The 17,410-nt window shown below is 37.4% G+C and overlaps 3 protein-coding genes across 3 annotated transcripts; 1 reads left to right on the top strand and 2 right to left on the bottom strand.

The window, feature by feature from the left end:
- Positions 1 to 5,956: 5,956 nt before the first annotated feature.
- LOC117617428 (RING finger and transmembrane domain-containing protein 2-like) lies at positions 5,957 to 10,208 on the bottom strand. Its single transcript, XM_034346792.1, has 8 exons — positions 9,192 to 10,208; positions 8,466 to 8,542; positions 8,186 to 8,354; positions 7,662 to 7,750; positions 7,397 to 7,561; positions 7,216 to 7,293; positions 6,755 to 6,858; positions 5,957 to 6,350 (listed from the first exon to the last, which is right to left on the bottom strand). The coding sequence occupies exons 1-8, from the start codon at positions 9,817 to 9,819 to the stop codon at positions 6,245 to 6,247; spliced, it is 1,416 nt and encodes a 471-aa protein (XP_034202683.1). The 5' UTR covers positions 9,820 to 10,208; the 3' UTR covers positions 5,957 to 6,244.
- A 470-nt stretch (positions 10,209 to 10,678) lies between these two features.
- Positions 10,679 to 13,832, bottom strand: LOC117617811 (hydroxyacylglutathione hydrolase cytoplasmic). Its single transcript, XM_034347373.1, has 7 exons — positions 13,528 to 13,832; positions 13,266 to 13,388; positions 12,800 to 12,961; positions 12,260 to 12,338; positions 11,804 to 11,917; positions 11,349 to 11,525; positions 10,679 to 11,073 (listed from the first exon to the last, which is right to left on the bottom strand). The coding sequence occupies exons 1-7, from the start codon at positions 13,572 to 13,574 to the stop codon at positions 10,999 to 11,001; spliced, it is 777 nt and encodes a 258-aa protein (XP_034203264.1). The 5' UTR covers positions 13,575 to 13,832; the 3' UTR covers positions 10,679 to 10,998.
- Positions 13,798 to 16,089, top strand: LOC117617812 (60S ribosomal protein L10). The gene is made up of 4 exons (XM_034347374.1): positions 13,798 to 13,904; positions 14,512 to 15,013; positions 15,423 to 15,504; positions 15,744 to 16,089. The coding sequence occupies exons 1-4, from the start codon at positions 13,895 to 13,897 to the stop codon at positions 15,816 to 15,818; spliced, it is 669 nt and encodes a 222-aa protein (XP_034203265.1). The 5' UTR covers positions 13,798 to 13,894; the 3' UTR covers positions 15,819 to 16,089.
- The last annotated feature ends 1,321 nt before the right edge of the window (positions 16,090 to 17,410 follow it).

Genomic DNA, 17,410 nt, shown 5'->3' with positions numbered 1-17,410 from the left:
CTCACGTTTGTAATAATGCCCCTTATTCTTTTGTTTAAATGAAACCAAACTAATGCCTTATAACTACAAGAGCACACTTTACCATTCATTCCAAAAAAACAAAAGAAGGAAAAAACAGAAAAAGATCCGTATAAAAGAATAAACTTGAACTTTTGCCAAGCTGCGCCAATCAACCAATGGAGTTTGTATGTCCTGAGAAGAAGAAAAAGAAAAATGGGACCACAGTGCATGCCTTGCCTGCAAGAAATTTACATGACCAACGTGAAACTCCCAAAGTTTCATTCATCTCTGCATTAAACAAATGCTGATTTCCAAAAGAGGAAGTTTGCCCATTTGCTCCAATCTTCCCAAATATGGCAATCTACAGTGATCACATGATCAACATTATCAGATTTTTACACCACTCACCGCCCATTTCCAACAAAAAAATAGAGTTGAAAACAGAAACCCACCTCCAAGAAAAAGCTTTAATCATATATATAATATAATCCTGGCTTCAATTTCCTTATTTGTTCCACACTTTTGTACTTTTAAAAGTCATTTTAAGAGAGAAAACCCTTTCTCTGGTGATTAAAAAAATTAATATAAATAAAAGACAGCAGCATAGAAGACTGAATGGCTGGCAGGCACAGCTCCAAATGAAATAATGAAAAATGCCAGAAAAAAAGGTACAGCCTTCGATGAACACATGCAAGAATGAGAACCGAGGCCTTCAGTCTTCTGCCTTCACATAGATAATTATATATGTATAAACAATACCAATTAAGAAAGCATACTTTTTTACCTGCGCAAACGCAGCCGCACGAGCCAATAGTTGAAGAAAACACGGTTAACTTTGTTGGAACTTTAATTTTCAGAGAAATATAATGTTAGGTTGCCTTCCACAAATCACTGCAGTGGTGGTGGGGGTGGTGGTCTGTGCATGGTGTTTGCTGCTGCATGTTATATACTGACAAGTACTTTTGGACTTTCATAAGGGATCATGTATGTGCAAAATTATACCAAAACTAGTGGTCTTTTTCAAGCATGCATTGCCTACAAAAAATGACAGATGCTTGTTTTTCTTGGAGTGAAAAAATTGAGGGAAAAAGGAGAGAAAAGTCGCTGGCTGACACTATTTAGAAAGAAGGGAATAAAGTAAATCGGGGGAAAAGCAGCTGACCAAGTTTACTTGTCGGGAGAAAAAAGAGGAGAATATATACGAGGGGTGAAACAAAACAAATAGAGGACAAGGGAGAGCCTGTCATCTCTCTCTCAATAACCCAGCGGGCAAAAGATATCACTTGATGGTAGGTCTTGGTAGGCCCCTCTTCTTCATATATATTATGCAGTAGCAGTAGCAGTAGCAGTACCAAACTGATTTATCAAATGTTCTGTGTATGTAATATATCTAACAAGTAAAGTTATGTTGGCAGATTGTACATCTAAACACACATTTTAACAAGACTTGACCTAATTAATCAATTGTCCAATGCCAAGAAAAAATCAATCTCCCTATAGGTCTTTGACGCCATTAAGGTTGTCCCGTTAACTAGTAAAGAGTACCAAACTACTATAAACACATGATGATCGTAATGACGACGACAACGACTATTAAATCGAAGTGTTTGTGTAGTATGTGTTCCTAAAGTATGGAAAAAAAGTGGAGGCAATGGAAAGGAGGAGCTCCCTTCAGTCCAAGCGCAGAGAAAGAGGGATGTAAAATATCTCCCGCTTCATTCACACAATCACAGTAGCAAATTGTTTGATGGTTCTTTTTTTTTCTCTCTCCTTTCGAATTTTTCTACTGAGTGCTTGAGTGAATGAGTCGGCAGCTACTTCAACAACCCTTAAAATCTTATCCATGAGTGGACTGAAGAAAGCTCTCTCTCCCCATTTCTTCAATTCTCTCATCACCCGTTTCTTTTCTGACATGCATTACCAATAAAGCAAATCCCACCATGCAAATTAATCAATGTTCCTGCTGAGACTACTTGAGTTGCTTTCTGACATTCACATAGAAGCCAATAAATTAAGCTCAAGTAATTAAAAACCCACCACCATGCAACTGCACTTTGTACTGGACACCACTTTCTCACTCTAGCGCTCAAATCAATGAAAGCAACATCTGCACACATCACAGACAAAACAGGCATTGAATTATTTTTCTTCAGTTTTTCATATTGGAGAGGCTAATTATGCAACAAACTAGTTCAGTATATTGCGAGCTTTTGCCATTTAGAAATACCCAAAACCAAACAGTAGCTAATTCTGAGCAACCATATATATAATCCTTTCCATTCTTCAAAGAAAAGGTTATTAGAATGCTAATAATTTTTTCTTATTCTCAAATTAGTCACCCTAATCATCTCTAATCACAAGTTTTTTCATGCTCTGAGCAGAAATTATCAAACAAAGAGATTTTTCACCTTATTGTTGACCTCATGAATCCCAGAAAGCTAAAATGAAAATAAACAACAACAAAATGTCCACTTCATGAAATCTAGCTAGTATATACACTAAATGATTAAAACCCAATTTTCATCATGAACATCTTCATCAGCAACTAGTTACAGTTGAAAAAGAAAAGAAAAGGCAAATAGACAATATATGCAGAAGAAATAACAACAAAATTTGGTTGTTCGAGGAGGCTAAGAAGTGAATCTTCAGCAAACTAAAACATAAAGATCATATAAATAAATATATCATAGAAATAAAGCCCACTTTATTTCTGCTTCAGGCTAAACCAATTAAAACTTCAAAAAAGGACCAAAGTACTGGAGCTAACAGTGAGAGTAAAGACCCAAAGGGCCAAGGCGCATAATAATATAAGAAAAACTTGAGAGAGAGAGAGAGAGAGAGAGAGAGAGAGAGAGAGAGTACCATAGAGGAAAAGAAAGAAACCATTGACTTACTTGTTATGAAACTTCCAAGCAGTAGACATCTGCAGATTATAGGATCCAAACATTGTCTACACATATAAATGAAAGAGACCATTAAATACACATAACCCTAAAATCTAAGTAATTAGAGGAGCTGTTCAAAACCCTAATCCATATTCTTGTGGCAGGTAAAGAAGAAAAGGAGTTGCGCAGAGAGAGAGAGAGTTTCTTTTGCAGAGGGAAATTAAGGGTCATTGTCCCCATGACCATATGGGAGTCAGACACAGGAAAGCGACTCAAGATCTCAGCAAATCTAAGGCAGCAGAGAGAGAGAGAGATGGGGGTTCACTTTTATGCTTTCTTTCAGGAGATTTTTTCTATAAGATAATTATGAAGATAAACAAGACATGTGAGATACAATTAAGGAAGGAGCCTCTCTCTCTCTCTCAAACACACACACAAGCAGAAACAATAACAAAAGGCCCGGTGCTTCACTTTCACACTCTGGCTGACCAGTAGAGGGGAGAGGAATATAAATAGACATGTCCTCATGGGAGAGTGCACCAATGCTACATTGTGCTATGATGATATACAAGAAAATTAAAATAAGAAACAGTTCTTATCATGATATGCAATGCAACACCAATAATTACACCATAAATCTTTATCATATTTGCTTATCATATTTACTATAAAAAATAATAATAAGTTGCTTATTAACAAGTTAATTTTAGGATTCCGTTCATAATTCAGTTTTAGATTGAATAAAAAATAATAATAAGTTGTTTATTAACAAGTTAATTTTAGGATTCCATTCATAATTCAGTTCTAGATTGAATGAAAGAATGTTGCTTTTAGTTTTTTGTTTTGTTACCCAAAAAAAACACATTATTAAATAATTGGATTAAAATATCAATCAATCATGTGTTAGCTTAGCTGTACCTGTATGTAAGTTTAGGTTCAACATGTATATACGTAGTATTTAATGGATACACTTTGTTTTTGAGGAGAGATTATGAAATGTGGACAACCGACAACCCACGTCTCTCACCTGTTTATTTCTAGTCTACTGTCTGTACTCTCACCTGTTTCTTTTCTTCTCTGTGTTTCTTTTTATTTTATTTTTTTGGGAATTCACTGTAGCTAGCAGTAGCTACCTGTTGGTTAATTTTTAGTTCTGTAAAGTCTCTGCAAAGCAATGAGGGCAAATTGTACTTAGTGTCTAAACACCATATAGAAACATAGTATTAGGTCGTATGAAGGAAAAAAACATAATCTGGGGGGTTGGTATGGAATAATATTGTAGGCACACAACCACACACTCATGTCCTTTTTATTATTTTCAATGAGACAGCTTTGGCAATTGGCACACATTATGTAGTTTCAGTTTGGATACATGTTATCATTGTAAATAATAATAAAAACAATGAGAGAGATAAACATATAGTTGTATACAATACAATTAGTTTGTACGAAAGAAAAAAACATAGTTTAGCCCGAGTGCCTTATAAGTTATATGTGTGCACCTAAACACAACATGTTACAAATAGTACTGTGACCCTAATGTATTGAGTGGAAACCAGCCGGGCATCTGTGCATTTCTTGTTTTGTTTTGGTTTTGATCTGAAGGTAGGTAGCTAGTCTTATTTGCCATCATCATATGTATAAGATGTCTGAGAGAGAGAAAGAGAGACAGCCTCTGAGAGACTGGCTGGCAATGGCACCAAATCTAGCTACCATTGCTCACTCGGAAAGTGCGCAAGAATCAAATCGATTGCCAAAGGACACTCACTCACTCACTCCTGCTGCATTATCTCAATGTGATTTTCGTGGCATGGCCATGGCCAGCCAAAAGAAAAGAAAAAGGCCAACTAAATAAAATAAACGAAGGGAAGAGGAAATTATACGAGTCAACGCCTCAGCAAAATAAAAAAAATACAAAATTGCATGATGCAGAATATAAATCAAAGGGTTTTGCTAAATTGTGGTCCCAAAAGACGAAAGTGGAGTTGAATTTGAGTCTGTTGTTGAGTGCCATGAGGAAAAAAATGAAGGGGGAGGAGGAGACTAAAATATTATTCATTATTTTTTTTTTTGCATTATTTTTTAGCACTAACAAGACATGAAGATTGCAGGGACGACGAGTGGTTTGATTTTCCACAGCCGTTTGCTATGGGGAGCAGGAGCAGGAGCAGCAGAAGCAGCAGCCAGACTCTATATATATGTCACTGGACCACCAACAATTCTGATCCTGATTACATTCATATCATTCAGGAAAACCCATGTAAAGTTTATTGACTTTTAAAACCAAAAACTAATGGACCACACACACCAAGGCTTTATATATATATATATATATATATATATATATATATATATATATATAAAATCATTATTTATTGTTTGAATTTCATGGCACGCGACACGTCATGCACAGTAAGTCTCTCTTGTGCATTCGGTTCACTTCATCCTTGCCAAAAGACCCTGCCGGATCAAATAGGAATCCTGAGCTCATGGACTCTGTTCATGGAAAGGAAGAATTTGGAGCACATATGGAACCAAAGAGGAGGGAGCTCCCTACGTACGCACCGCAAGCTAAGCTACATAAGGTTGTACAGAGAGACTCTAATAAGGGGTTATAACAAGAAGTTCTTAACAGCCATCCGATTAATTGCGAAACTATTATTGGATAGCTGGATTGAATCCCTTAAAACCGACTTTTATTGGACGGCTGGATTGAATCCCTTAAAACCGACCGAATCTTAGGAGCCAAAAAAATGATTATCAAAGGCTGGAAACTGAAGTCTGTTGAACACTAAATGCTAAACAGTAATTTGCAAGGACCCGACCCAGCAGAAAGTATTAACCCAAATTAACATTCAACTTTCAACCAAGTCATAATTCTAATTACAGCACTTATAAATCCAACAATAGTCATTTTGTCTTCTTCCTCAAGTGTGAGTAGGCCCTAAACCCTTACATTTTCTTTTTAAGGATAATCAATAAAACAAAATCCCAGATTTAAAGCAGCCACTTTGGCTAAAAGAGATGCATGAAAAGATTCCAATTTATTAGTGGAGAGAGAGAGAGAGAGAGAGAGAGAGAGAGAGATGGGTTGCATTGCATCTATACAAAGGAGATAACATATCAAGCAGGAGGAGATATGGAGTTTAGTAATCATGTCATCTATTATGTCATCCATTGAGAGCTCATGGATGACCTCAGGATTGCAACACATTACCTGGAGGCAACCTAATCATGATACAATGCTCTATCAGAATACATTCATTTGCCTATTAACAAAACACAAAACGGGACTGTTTCAAGAATGCTGCTCTGCTTGCTCATATTATCTAGGCTCTCCAATCGGTGAATTAGGAATTTTAGAAAAACTGGAAAAATAAACTTGTTGACCCGTCCCCAAATGTTCGCAGATCTGCAGGTTTTACCAGTGCCCTGCATAAAGGGCAAGTTCTTTCTCTCTCAAACCTGAAAAGGTAAAGTAGTTGCCAGTTGGTCGACAGATTAAAAGATGAATATAAGCTCTACATTGTGAAATAGTTGAACAAAAATGTAGAAATCTAGTAAGATTCTGGTTCAATTAAGCAGCAAGAAATCCACAATAGTGGCAAGCAGTTGATCCAGCGCCAATGCTTCTGGCCAATACACGGGGACACAGATAGTTGGACCAAAGCAAAACTTGCCAGAGGCAAGATTTTGTTCAAGGGCAGTGGCCTTTTTCAAGAGAGTTAAAGGTTTCACAAGCAAAGTATGAGAGAGACATACTAGAAATCACATTTCGTCCTTGTAAAGAAGAGGTTTCCAATATTTCTAATATAGTATCATGATCATTGATCTACAACTCAGTGAGAAACATAAGGTAACAAACTAACCATTCTGAGACACAATCCTCACAGAAAATGTGTTTACAGCGCAGCAGAATCGGAGCATGCATCTTCTCCTGGCAAATGGCACAAAGGTCCCCCGCTGCATTTACCTAAAGCAAAATACTTGTGAGCTGGAATGCATAGATAACTACCTATGCGGAAAAACAACAATTGTATTCACTATGTAACACTAAACATGCTCTAATGCAGACACATACATATTTTAAATGAAATAGAAAGTATAAAGTTTGAAAGGTTATGTAGCTAACTAGCTTCTAATATGTTGAAAGGACAAGAAAAAACAAGTTTAATAGGTTAAAGATAAATACAGGATGGGTGGGTACATATAGCCTTCTTTTACTTAGGTAATAAAGAACATAACACAAATAGCAAGAAAATGATCTCAACGTTGTTGATCTAGCTTCCAGAACCCAAAGTAAATCAAATCATTTAGTTAGATTTCATACCTGTTCCAACGTTGCATACGCCCCATAATGGATATCCTTCCGCGATAATGCCCTTATTGAAGCAAAAAAGGATTGGACCTAAAAAGCAATAAAATATAAATATAACATATAAACCCAGTTCAAGTGCCATGAAGTATATCATCATGTTCTAGTACAACAGCTTACTACTTAATAGACTTACCTTCTCAACGACAGATGTTAGCTTAAAAGTTAAATACAATCCTGTAGTAAGTGATGAGAAGAGGCTCCCATTATCTTTGTTCAGGAAGAATCTGTACCAAACAGGTGTTGGTAACAAGGCACGGTACAGCAGCAGTGTATACTCAACCACAGTTAATATTTGACCCTTCAAAATGAGATAACAACTTTCAGCGAGTTATTCCAAATTATGAGATAGTTGAAGATAAAATGCTTATGGAAATTTCTAATGCTCAGCATCATGTCACCTGCCGACGATAATTATGGCCTCTGCCATTCTTGTAGTATATAAGCAACAAACACTTGAGAGCCATCGTTGCCTGCCTCACCATGGTATCTGAATGTAATAAAATTCAGAGAAGAAAAAAAAACTCTCGAACATATTCAAAGAAAGATAAGTACGGCACAACAATAAGAGAAGTGACATAGGAAATAAACAGGCAACATTACAGGGACAAACAGAGGACAGAAGCATTATATAGAATCAGAAACAGAGACAACCCCACATTAACTGATAGCTCCAAGTAGACACCAAAAAGTGGAGGGACAACATGAAATATTGAATAAAGTCTAAGACAGTCCGACAGAGTTATGAACTTTAAATTGAGGATTTCAATGCAAAACTTAAAACCCTATTGAATTCTATCTCCAACATTCATAACAAATCCTTCTCTGATGGTTACAAAAGATGAACGACCTACTCTACATTTAATAAATTAGTATATCAGTTGTCTTCACAAAGAAATTTTAACAATAAAGACTGTCTCCATACCATTGACCAAAATGATGAATATCGCATGCCAGAAAGGTGGTATGGCTTTCGGAGGAAGCATTGCCAATGGGTATAAAAGATCATCACTTCGATACCACCAGTAAACACCAACTACATGAAGCATAAAAGCAGCAGCAATACTTAGAAGAACTGGTATTTTCCTATCTCCCTGCAGAAACCAATAATTGTTTGAGATATTTGATCTGCTATTCAACAGATTTTGCAGTGGGGGAACAAATGGATAATATAATCTCATATAATCAAAGATGTATCAAATTACCTTTAGAGCTGTCTGCTTCCGAACAACATCATTTGACCTATACATGACAGCTGATACCCATATAGTGACAAAGAAACCTGCAAGTTATCACCCCAAAAAGTAAATGAATAAACAGCACTGCAGTGATAAAAAAAATGCAAGACAAACATATTAAAACCATTTAGTTCACAAAATCTTCTCCATTCATTTACATAGATATTGCCATTTGACATTTATGAGAAATGATATTTTTTTAGAACTGGATAAGCTTAAGATTAAGACTGAACACTAATAAACATGTGCCTGGTGGAAGAAACTTGTCCTCAAGATTTTAAGTATTAGCTTATGATGTTACAGCCTATCACATTGGCATCTCTATGATAGTTGATAATATGCATAAGATACTGATTTCTGCATAATTCGAGTTTGTATTTTATGTCGCAATTATTAGAATGGGTAACATCAACTGTTAACGTTACCAAAGAATATGGATGTGACTCAACTCAAAATGGGCCAAGAAAACCCTAGCTCCATCTAAATTGTAAAACCAAGATCAGTACATGTCTAAAATACTCTCTCCAAGTAAAATAGTCCCTCTAAAATAACACAAACAAAATAGGAAACACTCATGCCCCAGCAGCTTCAAACTTACAATGCAAAGGCTAAGTTTTGGGCTTCATATTAGTTTATTCAAACTTACACGAATGATCATAGAGACAATCTGCACTAGTAAGTGAGTGTGAGTACCTTGCAAATGCTGACGAATGAACACAACGAGTAAGAGCAGCGAAAACGGAAGAACCTGCTCAATCCATCTGGCTATCTGTTGAATATCATATCTCTGGTAAGCAGAATCCCTAGAATTATTATCCACACCATCCCCAGTGTCCCCAACGTCACGCCCATGTTCTGGAGAAGACGGAGGCACCAAGGGGACTCTCTCGCCTGACCCAACCCCATTGACTGTACCCGCCAGATTATCCAAAGATTGAACCCTACCGCTATGCCCTAGCGATCCACCATTTCCGTCCCCATGAAACGGCACAGTTGCGGCACCGTTACCGCGGTCTTCCTGTTCACCGGCGCCGATAATGCGAATTGAAACCTCTCCGGTGTTGCTAGAGCCGGAGGTGCAGGCCGAAGGGGAATGGGGGCGAGAATCGGCGACGACTACGGCGTTGACCACCGGAGCGTCAGCTTCGTGGCGGGAAGAGCTGGGAGAAAGTATACCGGAGTAATCTAATACGAAGGAGAGCGGAGACTGGAAGAAACGGAGGGCAGGGAATTGCATAGACCCAAACGACGTCGTGCTGTTGCTATTATTCCCAGTGTTGCCTCCACTGGTTGGACTAGTATTTCCGGGCGATGCTTCCATGAAAATCGAAAACCCTAATTCTTCAAGTTTCAGCCCCAAAGCAAGAATCAGAGATTAAGTAAAGAAAAGAACCGACCTTGATGGCTTTGTGTCGACGAAGAATTCAGAGAAGGGGAGGATCGGAGAGAGACGGCAGCGGCAGACCGTTGAAGAAGAAAAAGTCAAAAAACGACAGACTCGTAGTGAATGAAAATGGGCCCTGTTGTTGTTTTACTGAGCTAAATTCTAAGCTCTCAACCCGAATATCGGGATCGCCTTCCTTTTCTTCTAGACTAGTAAGAAGCATGAACAATAAGCTACGCGTCGTCGTCTTTCTTTGGCCCTTTTTCTTTTTCTTTTTCTTTTTTCTTTTTTTTTGGTTAAATTTTTATTTTGCTTCATCATTGGCTGTTAGCCGTAACGTGTTGACTTTATATTTGTTGCAGGAACGCTTTAATTTATTATTTCCTTTTTCTTTTAAGTGCATTCCGCCTGTGCCGTTTTCATTTTCATTTTTAAATTTTATGAAATTGATATTGGAAAAGAAAGATATTGGAAAAATGAGGATTCAAATACAAAACCGTCGTGTAGTATATATTATTATATTATCATCCTCTCAACAAAAAATATCCTTAAAAAAAATCAAAGCCCCTGATTCATAGATAACTGCTCTAAGCCTTGTCCATTTGTTTATATGCTTTTATTTAATAAGGGTCATTTTCTCTATATATATACATAAAAGAAGTAAATCATAACCTAACCCACTACAGCTTGGTCTGTGTGTTTGTATGCTTTTATTTAATAAGGGTCATTTTCTATATGTACACAAAAGAAGAAAAATCATAATTTGATATAATATCGGAATTATGATTTACTTGTAAGAGAAGAAAAGGCTCTTCATTATGCACAAGGACCAACCCATTGAAATTGCTTTAATTAAGTTGGCTTGGGTGGCCTCTCATGTGGTCGGTTGTCCAAAATCAACAAAAAATAAAGGCAATACACATCACACGAACTGTATTAGTTGCATTATCTTTTATCTACGCCAAGCACATGGGACATATGTTAGAAACATTCCTGGCCCAACCAACAAGCAACAATAACAGAAGGCTTTGTCTCTCTTAAACAATATTCTGCAAACCCATTGGAAGGAAAAACAGAAACAAAGATGGCACAAACGGCAATATGTTAAGTCACCAATTATCCCCTCCAGGTGTCCTTCCTCTGCCTTATTTCACGCAGAGCTTCAACAGCAGTTTTGCAACCAACCCTCTCCTGTAAAACAAGTTAAACGTCTATGTAAGGAAGCCGTATGTATGTATGGCGCGAGTTGGCTATTGAAAGCGAGCATTCTGCAGTTGGTCATGCTAGAGTTGGCAAAAACTGAAAGTTGTATAAACATGGAACAATACCATACCAACTTCTTAAGCATTTCAAGCTTCAAATTTAGTAACAAACTGTGCTACATCAGTTTCCAAATATTCACTTACTACTTTTATCTCAACTGAAAACCATGATATGGTTATCAACTTATAGGAGAATAAGCAAACCTGAAGCTCTGGTAGATCAGCCCGCATAAAAGGGTTCATCTCCATCTCTTCCTCAATGGTTGAAGGAACTGTGGGGAGGCCTGTTTCCCGCTGCTTCTGTGCCCATGATAACTTCTGCTTTATTTTCTCATTGCCTGGTTCAACTGTCAGGGCAAATTGCAAGTTCTTCACTGTGTACTGGAGCAATACCAATCAAATCATTACCTTTGCCTTACGGACTGAAAGACATACAGCATATACAACAACAATTGAATGAATATGACAGTTATAAACTATGATAATCATTGGAACTAAATTGGAAAATAAACAACCCAATTCATCCTTGCTCAGGAGAAGGAAATAGATTGCATTGTTCAAGTATATCAAACTTTGGGGCCTGTAAACATCATCAATTAATAATGCCCTGTAATTGAGTAAAATTTCAAGACACAAAGAAATCCAGAATCTTCTTTTACCTCATGGCCACAGTAAACTCGTGTTGGCTTTGGCAATGAACCCAAAGTCACGCATAGCGACTGATGCATCTGTTCTGCTGTTCCTTCGAAAAATTTACCACAACCCGCAATAAACTACATATAGAGCAGGAACCACAGTTAACTGCTTGCATCCTTATAAATAGACATAAATCAAGTAATTTAAAAGAGATTCAGAGAACCAACCTATTACAGCCTAAAGGTTCCTAAGAACATAAAAAAGGTTTCGGTATTCCAAACTTCTAAGTATTTGGCATTACTACATAGGGGGACAGATGTGACATCGACTTCATAGTGCAAGACAATAACCCATGTCTCTAGCACAACACATTCAAATAAACTTAAGACTACGGAAACCAGGTACCCTAAGAGGCCTTTCATGACATCTGTCATTTACTTCAGATTTCAAAGAAACTAAAGCTTCTTCACTCAACTTACCAGTGTGTCTCCAGTAAAAACAGTTGGGTCATCTCCCTCTTTGTTAGTCACATAATAGCTTATGTGACCTTTAGTGTGGCTGGTGAGAGCAAGTTCAGGAGAAGAATATAATTAAAAACATAAAAAGGAAAGACATACACAAAGTTAAATCATCTGCTAAATAAACAATCAAGCATAAAGGACAATTATAATTTAGCATTTGCTAAGATAGCATGGAAGCAATACCTAATCTAATGATCACGGTCCTATGGCCCTCTTTTCTTGCCAGGTTTAGATTCAAATTCTCTATCATATCATGCTATAAAGGATCAAGGATATCTTTTGTTAAAGAACTATGATGCATTTAATCCCAAACAAAAGAAAAACTTGAGAACATTTGTGTGCCAGAAAGGCAATAATATGCTGTTGTTGCTATTTACAGTCCAAAAAGAGGTAACGGATTAGTCCAAACTCCAAAGAGACTAACAAAATATCAGTCGTGTAGCAGACTTAAGAACATTAAACATTAATGAAAGACAAATCTGCAAGGAAGACGCATACCAAGGTGTGTGAAGAGACAGTATATGAACATCAGCCCCGAGAGAAATCTTATCACCGTTGTCCACCTTATCAGTGCAGCCCTTTACATTATCAATAGAACCACCATATATCTTAATCCCCGGCACCAGCTGCTTTATCTTCTCATTTCCACCAGCGTGATCCCTACCACATCAATGCAGCAGCAAAAACACTTAAAACAGAGGCAACTAACCCATAAGTCTAATCTTTACATTTACCCAAACTACGATGCTCAATACAATCTTGGCCTGTCAGATTATTACCCAAGTACGATATGAACCCCAAATACCTATTTGTTGGCACTTATATCCAAAACAAATATAATACATATAATAATTTTGTGGTGACAGTTGAATATGAGTAATGGGTATGCAGAAATAAAGCACATGGCTACGAATATAAGTGATTGAATGGTAAATTTGATGAAGAACTGGAAACATTTACACACCAGTGGTGGTGAGTGGTGAGGACGAGCTTGATATCAACGCCATGTTCTTGAGCTGCTTTAAGAACCTTTTCAGGCTCAACTGGATCCACAGCTGCAGCTTCTTTGGTACTCTCGTCAATGATTCTGTTAATCCAAACCCAGCAAGCCATAATCACCATTAACAATTGCAATTTTACAATTAAATTAATTATGCTAGAAAGTAGAAAGACCCTGATAAAAACGATAATCAGAAATTGAGATGAAAAGAGGGATTTTGGCTCACAGGTATGCGTAGTTGTCCTCCAAGCAAGCAACGTGGTGGATTTTCATCTCCGTTGTTTGACGGTCTCTTTCTTCTGGAAACCTCTGGCTTCTGATTGAACAGTCCACTGAGCGCAGTGAGGAAATGCAAATACCGTAAAATGGTCTAATAGCGCCACGTCTGATTTACTTGACACGTGTCGCAAAGCCAAGCCAGCCAGCACGCCTGATGAGTAGACAGCCCGACGTTAAAAAAACAAGAAAATTGGACCTGGGTCGACCCGAACTGAAATGTATGGAGCTCCGAGTATAAAAAGCCCGCAATAGGGTTTCAGGCGTGGGTTTCTTCCCGGAAGCGCAAACAGGAGGAGGAGAATCAGGAGCTTGCCATGGGGAGGAGTGAGTGCCTCTCTCTTGCATTCATCTTATTTTTCCCTCATTTAATTCTTCGTTCTTCGTCCATTGACGTATTATACATGTATCTATCTAATTTTTTGTTTAATTATCTGATTGCGTTTATCATTTTATTGGCGGGAGATGAATTTTGTTGTCGAAGAATCGTTTCTGCGTTTTATCCAAGCTATTTGGTTTTCTTTCTCTATGTTCCGGATTTGTAGTCTGCATTTTTTCTTATTGAACAATGTTGGTTGTGGCGTCTGATTTTTTATACAGAAATGGGATTTGCTTGTATGTGATCGGTTTTCTAAGTTGGTATTGGAATTTAAACGTTGAGAACATCTTAAACCATTGCACAAATGTAATTTCTACGACCCAATTGTTTTTGTGAGTTGTTTATTGGCGGTACTTTTTGGAACGTTTTTCTTGCCCAAGCCAATTGTTGTGGCAATCGTAGCAAATGTCGTTGTCAATGTTGTATAAGTTTGATATATATTTTATTCAGATTCTAATTTCAATTGTTGAATTTGCAAAGTGAATTCATTATTGTCTGTAAGTTGATATAATCATGTTTTATGATGATTTTTTGGATGCTCTGTTATTGTTGTAGGGCCTGCAAGGTGTTATAGGCAGATTAAGAACAAGCCATACCCGAAGTCACGTTTCTGTCGCGGTGTGCCTGATCCTAAGATCAGAATTTATGATGTTGGAATGAAGAAGAAAGGTGTTGATGAGTTTCCCTTCTGCGTCCATCTTGTGAGTTGGGAAAAAGAGAATGTTTCAAGTGAGGCACTTGAGGCAGCTAGGATTGCTTGCAACAAATACATGACCAAATTTGCTGGGAAGGATACGTTCCATTTGAGGGTGCGGGTGCATCCATTCCATGTTCTACGCATTAACAAGATGCTTTCATGTGCTGGGGCTGATAGGCTCCAAACTGGAATGAGGGGTGCGTTTGGCAAGCCACTAGGAACATGTGCACGAGTTGCGATTGGGCAGGTCCTCCTTTCTGTTCGCTGCAAGGATAGCAACAGCCATCATGCACAGGAGGCCCTCCGCCGTGCAAAGTTCAAGTTTCCTGGTCGCCAAAAGATTATTGTTAGCAGGAAGTGGTATGTTTTTGCTATTTTGCCTCCTATTATTCTGCCATACAAAGACAAGCATTGATGTTTTGTTTAGTTCTGACTGGCATGCAACTTACAGAAAATTTATTTTGAATGTGCTATATGCTTTCAACTTTATTATTTGTTTATTGGAAAAGATTGATTAATATATAATTGTCGCGAGTTATTGTGTGCTGGAAATGAAAGAAGGAAAGAGTTTTTAAGTGTGTGAGGTAAAATAGTTCATGCTGGCACAAGTTTGTATATAGTCTTCTTTTGCCATTTTGAAAAGGTTGAACCCGCAAGTAATGATTTAAAGGTTGGAGAGCTGGAATTAGTTATTAGGGACGTTGGTTACAAAAGAATATTTCAGTTTTCCCGATGCTTCTTTTTATTGTAATATTTGCCTTTCACTCAGGGGATTCACCAAGTTCAGCCGTGCTGATTATGTAAAGTACAAGAAGGAGAACAGAATCCAGCCCGATGGTGTTAATGCTAAGGTGATACTTGAGCTGCATGCAAATAGACGATAGAATAAGAGCCTCTTTACACATCAATCATGTTTCTTCCTGATTGCTTTTTTTTTCATTATATCCACCATTCTATTATTTGTTATGCAAACAAGTAAAAAGTAGAATTGTGGGATGTTTATTTCTCCTTCTGATCAGCATAATCTGGCTTTGGATGTGGGATTATGATTAGCCCTGGTAACTAATGGTTTTTATATTTGATTATGCAGCTTTTTGGATGTCATGGTCCTTTGGCTAACCGGAAACCTGGAAAAGCTTTCCTGTCTGCACCTTTATCGGCTTGAAAAATGATGCTGCTTTTGTCATAGTATTTATGTAGAACTCATGTGGACTCTCTATTTTCAGATCAAACTTATACTGGGGTGACGGGTCGGTTATTATGAGTTGTGAATGCGGGTCTGCAGTATTATTTCTTTGGATGGTTGGTTTGGTTGTGCAGTTTTTCTGAGGCACTTTGCTATAAAGATGTTGCTAATAAGCTCTTCACTGCCCGTCGTCGTCTTCTAACTTTTATCCATTCAAATAGAAAATCTTCTTTGCTCTGTTCCTCTTGAATTTCTCTGAAATATGCCAATACCAATTGCTGCTGCTGCTCGTACTTGTGACAATGGAATCAGATTTCCCACTATATTCACAACAAAAACAAGAATTTGTAAACATAACAGTAATTTTATAAAATAAAATAAAAAATTTGAAAACCAAATCAGTCTTAAAAAAATTAGAATACCAAATGAATGAATTCATGTGCTAAATCCAGTTTATGAATGTCTCAAATTTATACTCATGTTTATACTTATTTGGTGTTGGAACTCCAATAATCCTTGGGCGCACTTGTGTCAACTTGAAGAAAACATTTCCCTCCGGAACAAACTTCTCCAGAGCCCATCTAACAATGTATTTGCTCTTTCTGTTTCCCACTGACAGCAATGGCAACAACTGAAAGAGGGGAAGGCTTTTCCACTCCTCCCTTCAGTATTTGTTTTCCTTTGTATCTTGTACCTTCTCTTTTTTTCAAGTTGAATGAAATTAGAGTTCTTGACCCAAAAAAAAGAAACAAAGAGGGGAAGGTGCCGCCTCCAATGCGACACTGCCATGTGCTTCCATAATTCACTCCAATCCATTACTCTGCCACTCCTCTGTTACACTGAATCCTCCGTAACATGTAACATGCAGAAGCAAAGCACAATTACTACTCGCAACAGACCAGATAAATCAAATAAATCAGAATTTTATTATAAAAATATTAGGATTTAAAATAACAACTTCACGTAGGTATATCTTGAAGAAAATGAACCTTCTTCAAATCAAATTACCCAGCAATACATAAATCTTACGACAAGCAGGCAGGAGAGAGAGAGAGAGAGAGAGAGAGAGAGAGAGAGAGAGAGAGAGAGAGAGAAATTGGCAGACTCAGAAATGAATTTTCTTGAATTAAGCCTCAAACTACCAAAAAGAACCAAAATTTTAAATACACAAAGACATGCTCGCAAACACATATGCAAAGTGCCATTCAAAACCAAAAAAAGGCTCACAAATTTCAAAAACCCAGAAAGTACACAGACGCCAACTTACAAGAAAAACCACACAACACAACAAGAAGATAAGAACGTACCCAGTTGTTTAAGGGTCAAGACTCAAACTTTGAGCTCTTCTTCAAATCCTCTTGAGAAAAGAAGAAAAATTCATAAATATCTCCCTCTGCAAAACCATTTTGAACATTCAACCACCATTTCCAGAGTGGAATAGTTTAGCTGCCACCAAAGCTTATTTTGCCTCTTAAAAATTAAGAGCCAACTTTTCCGTGAGGCATTGCCCTGTAATTTTTATTTTTTTTACAGTTCTTTTGAACTCTAATTCATCTCAGCAAGAAACAAGG

This window comes from Prunus dulcis, chromosome 2, assembly GCF_902201215.1.
Source record: "Prunus dulcis chromosome 2, ALMONDv2, whole genome shotgun sequence".
NCBI lineage: Eukaryota > Viridiplantae > Streptophyta > Magnoliopsida > Rosales > Rosaceae > Prunus > Prunus dulcis.
Note: the sequence above shows the minus strand (reverse complement) of the source record. Positions and strands in the feature narration are given on the sequence as shown.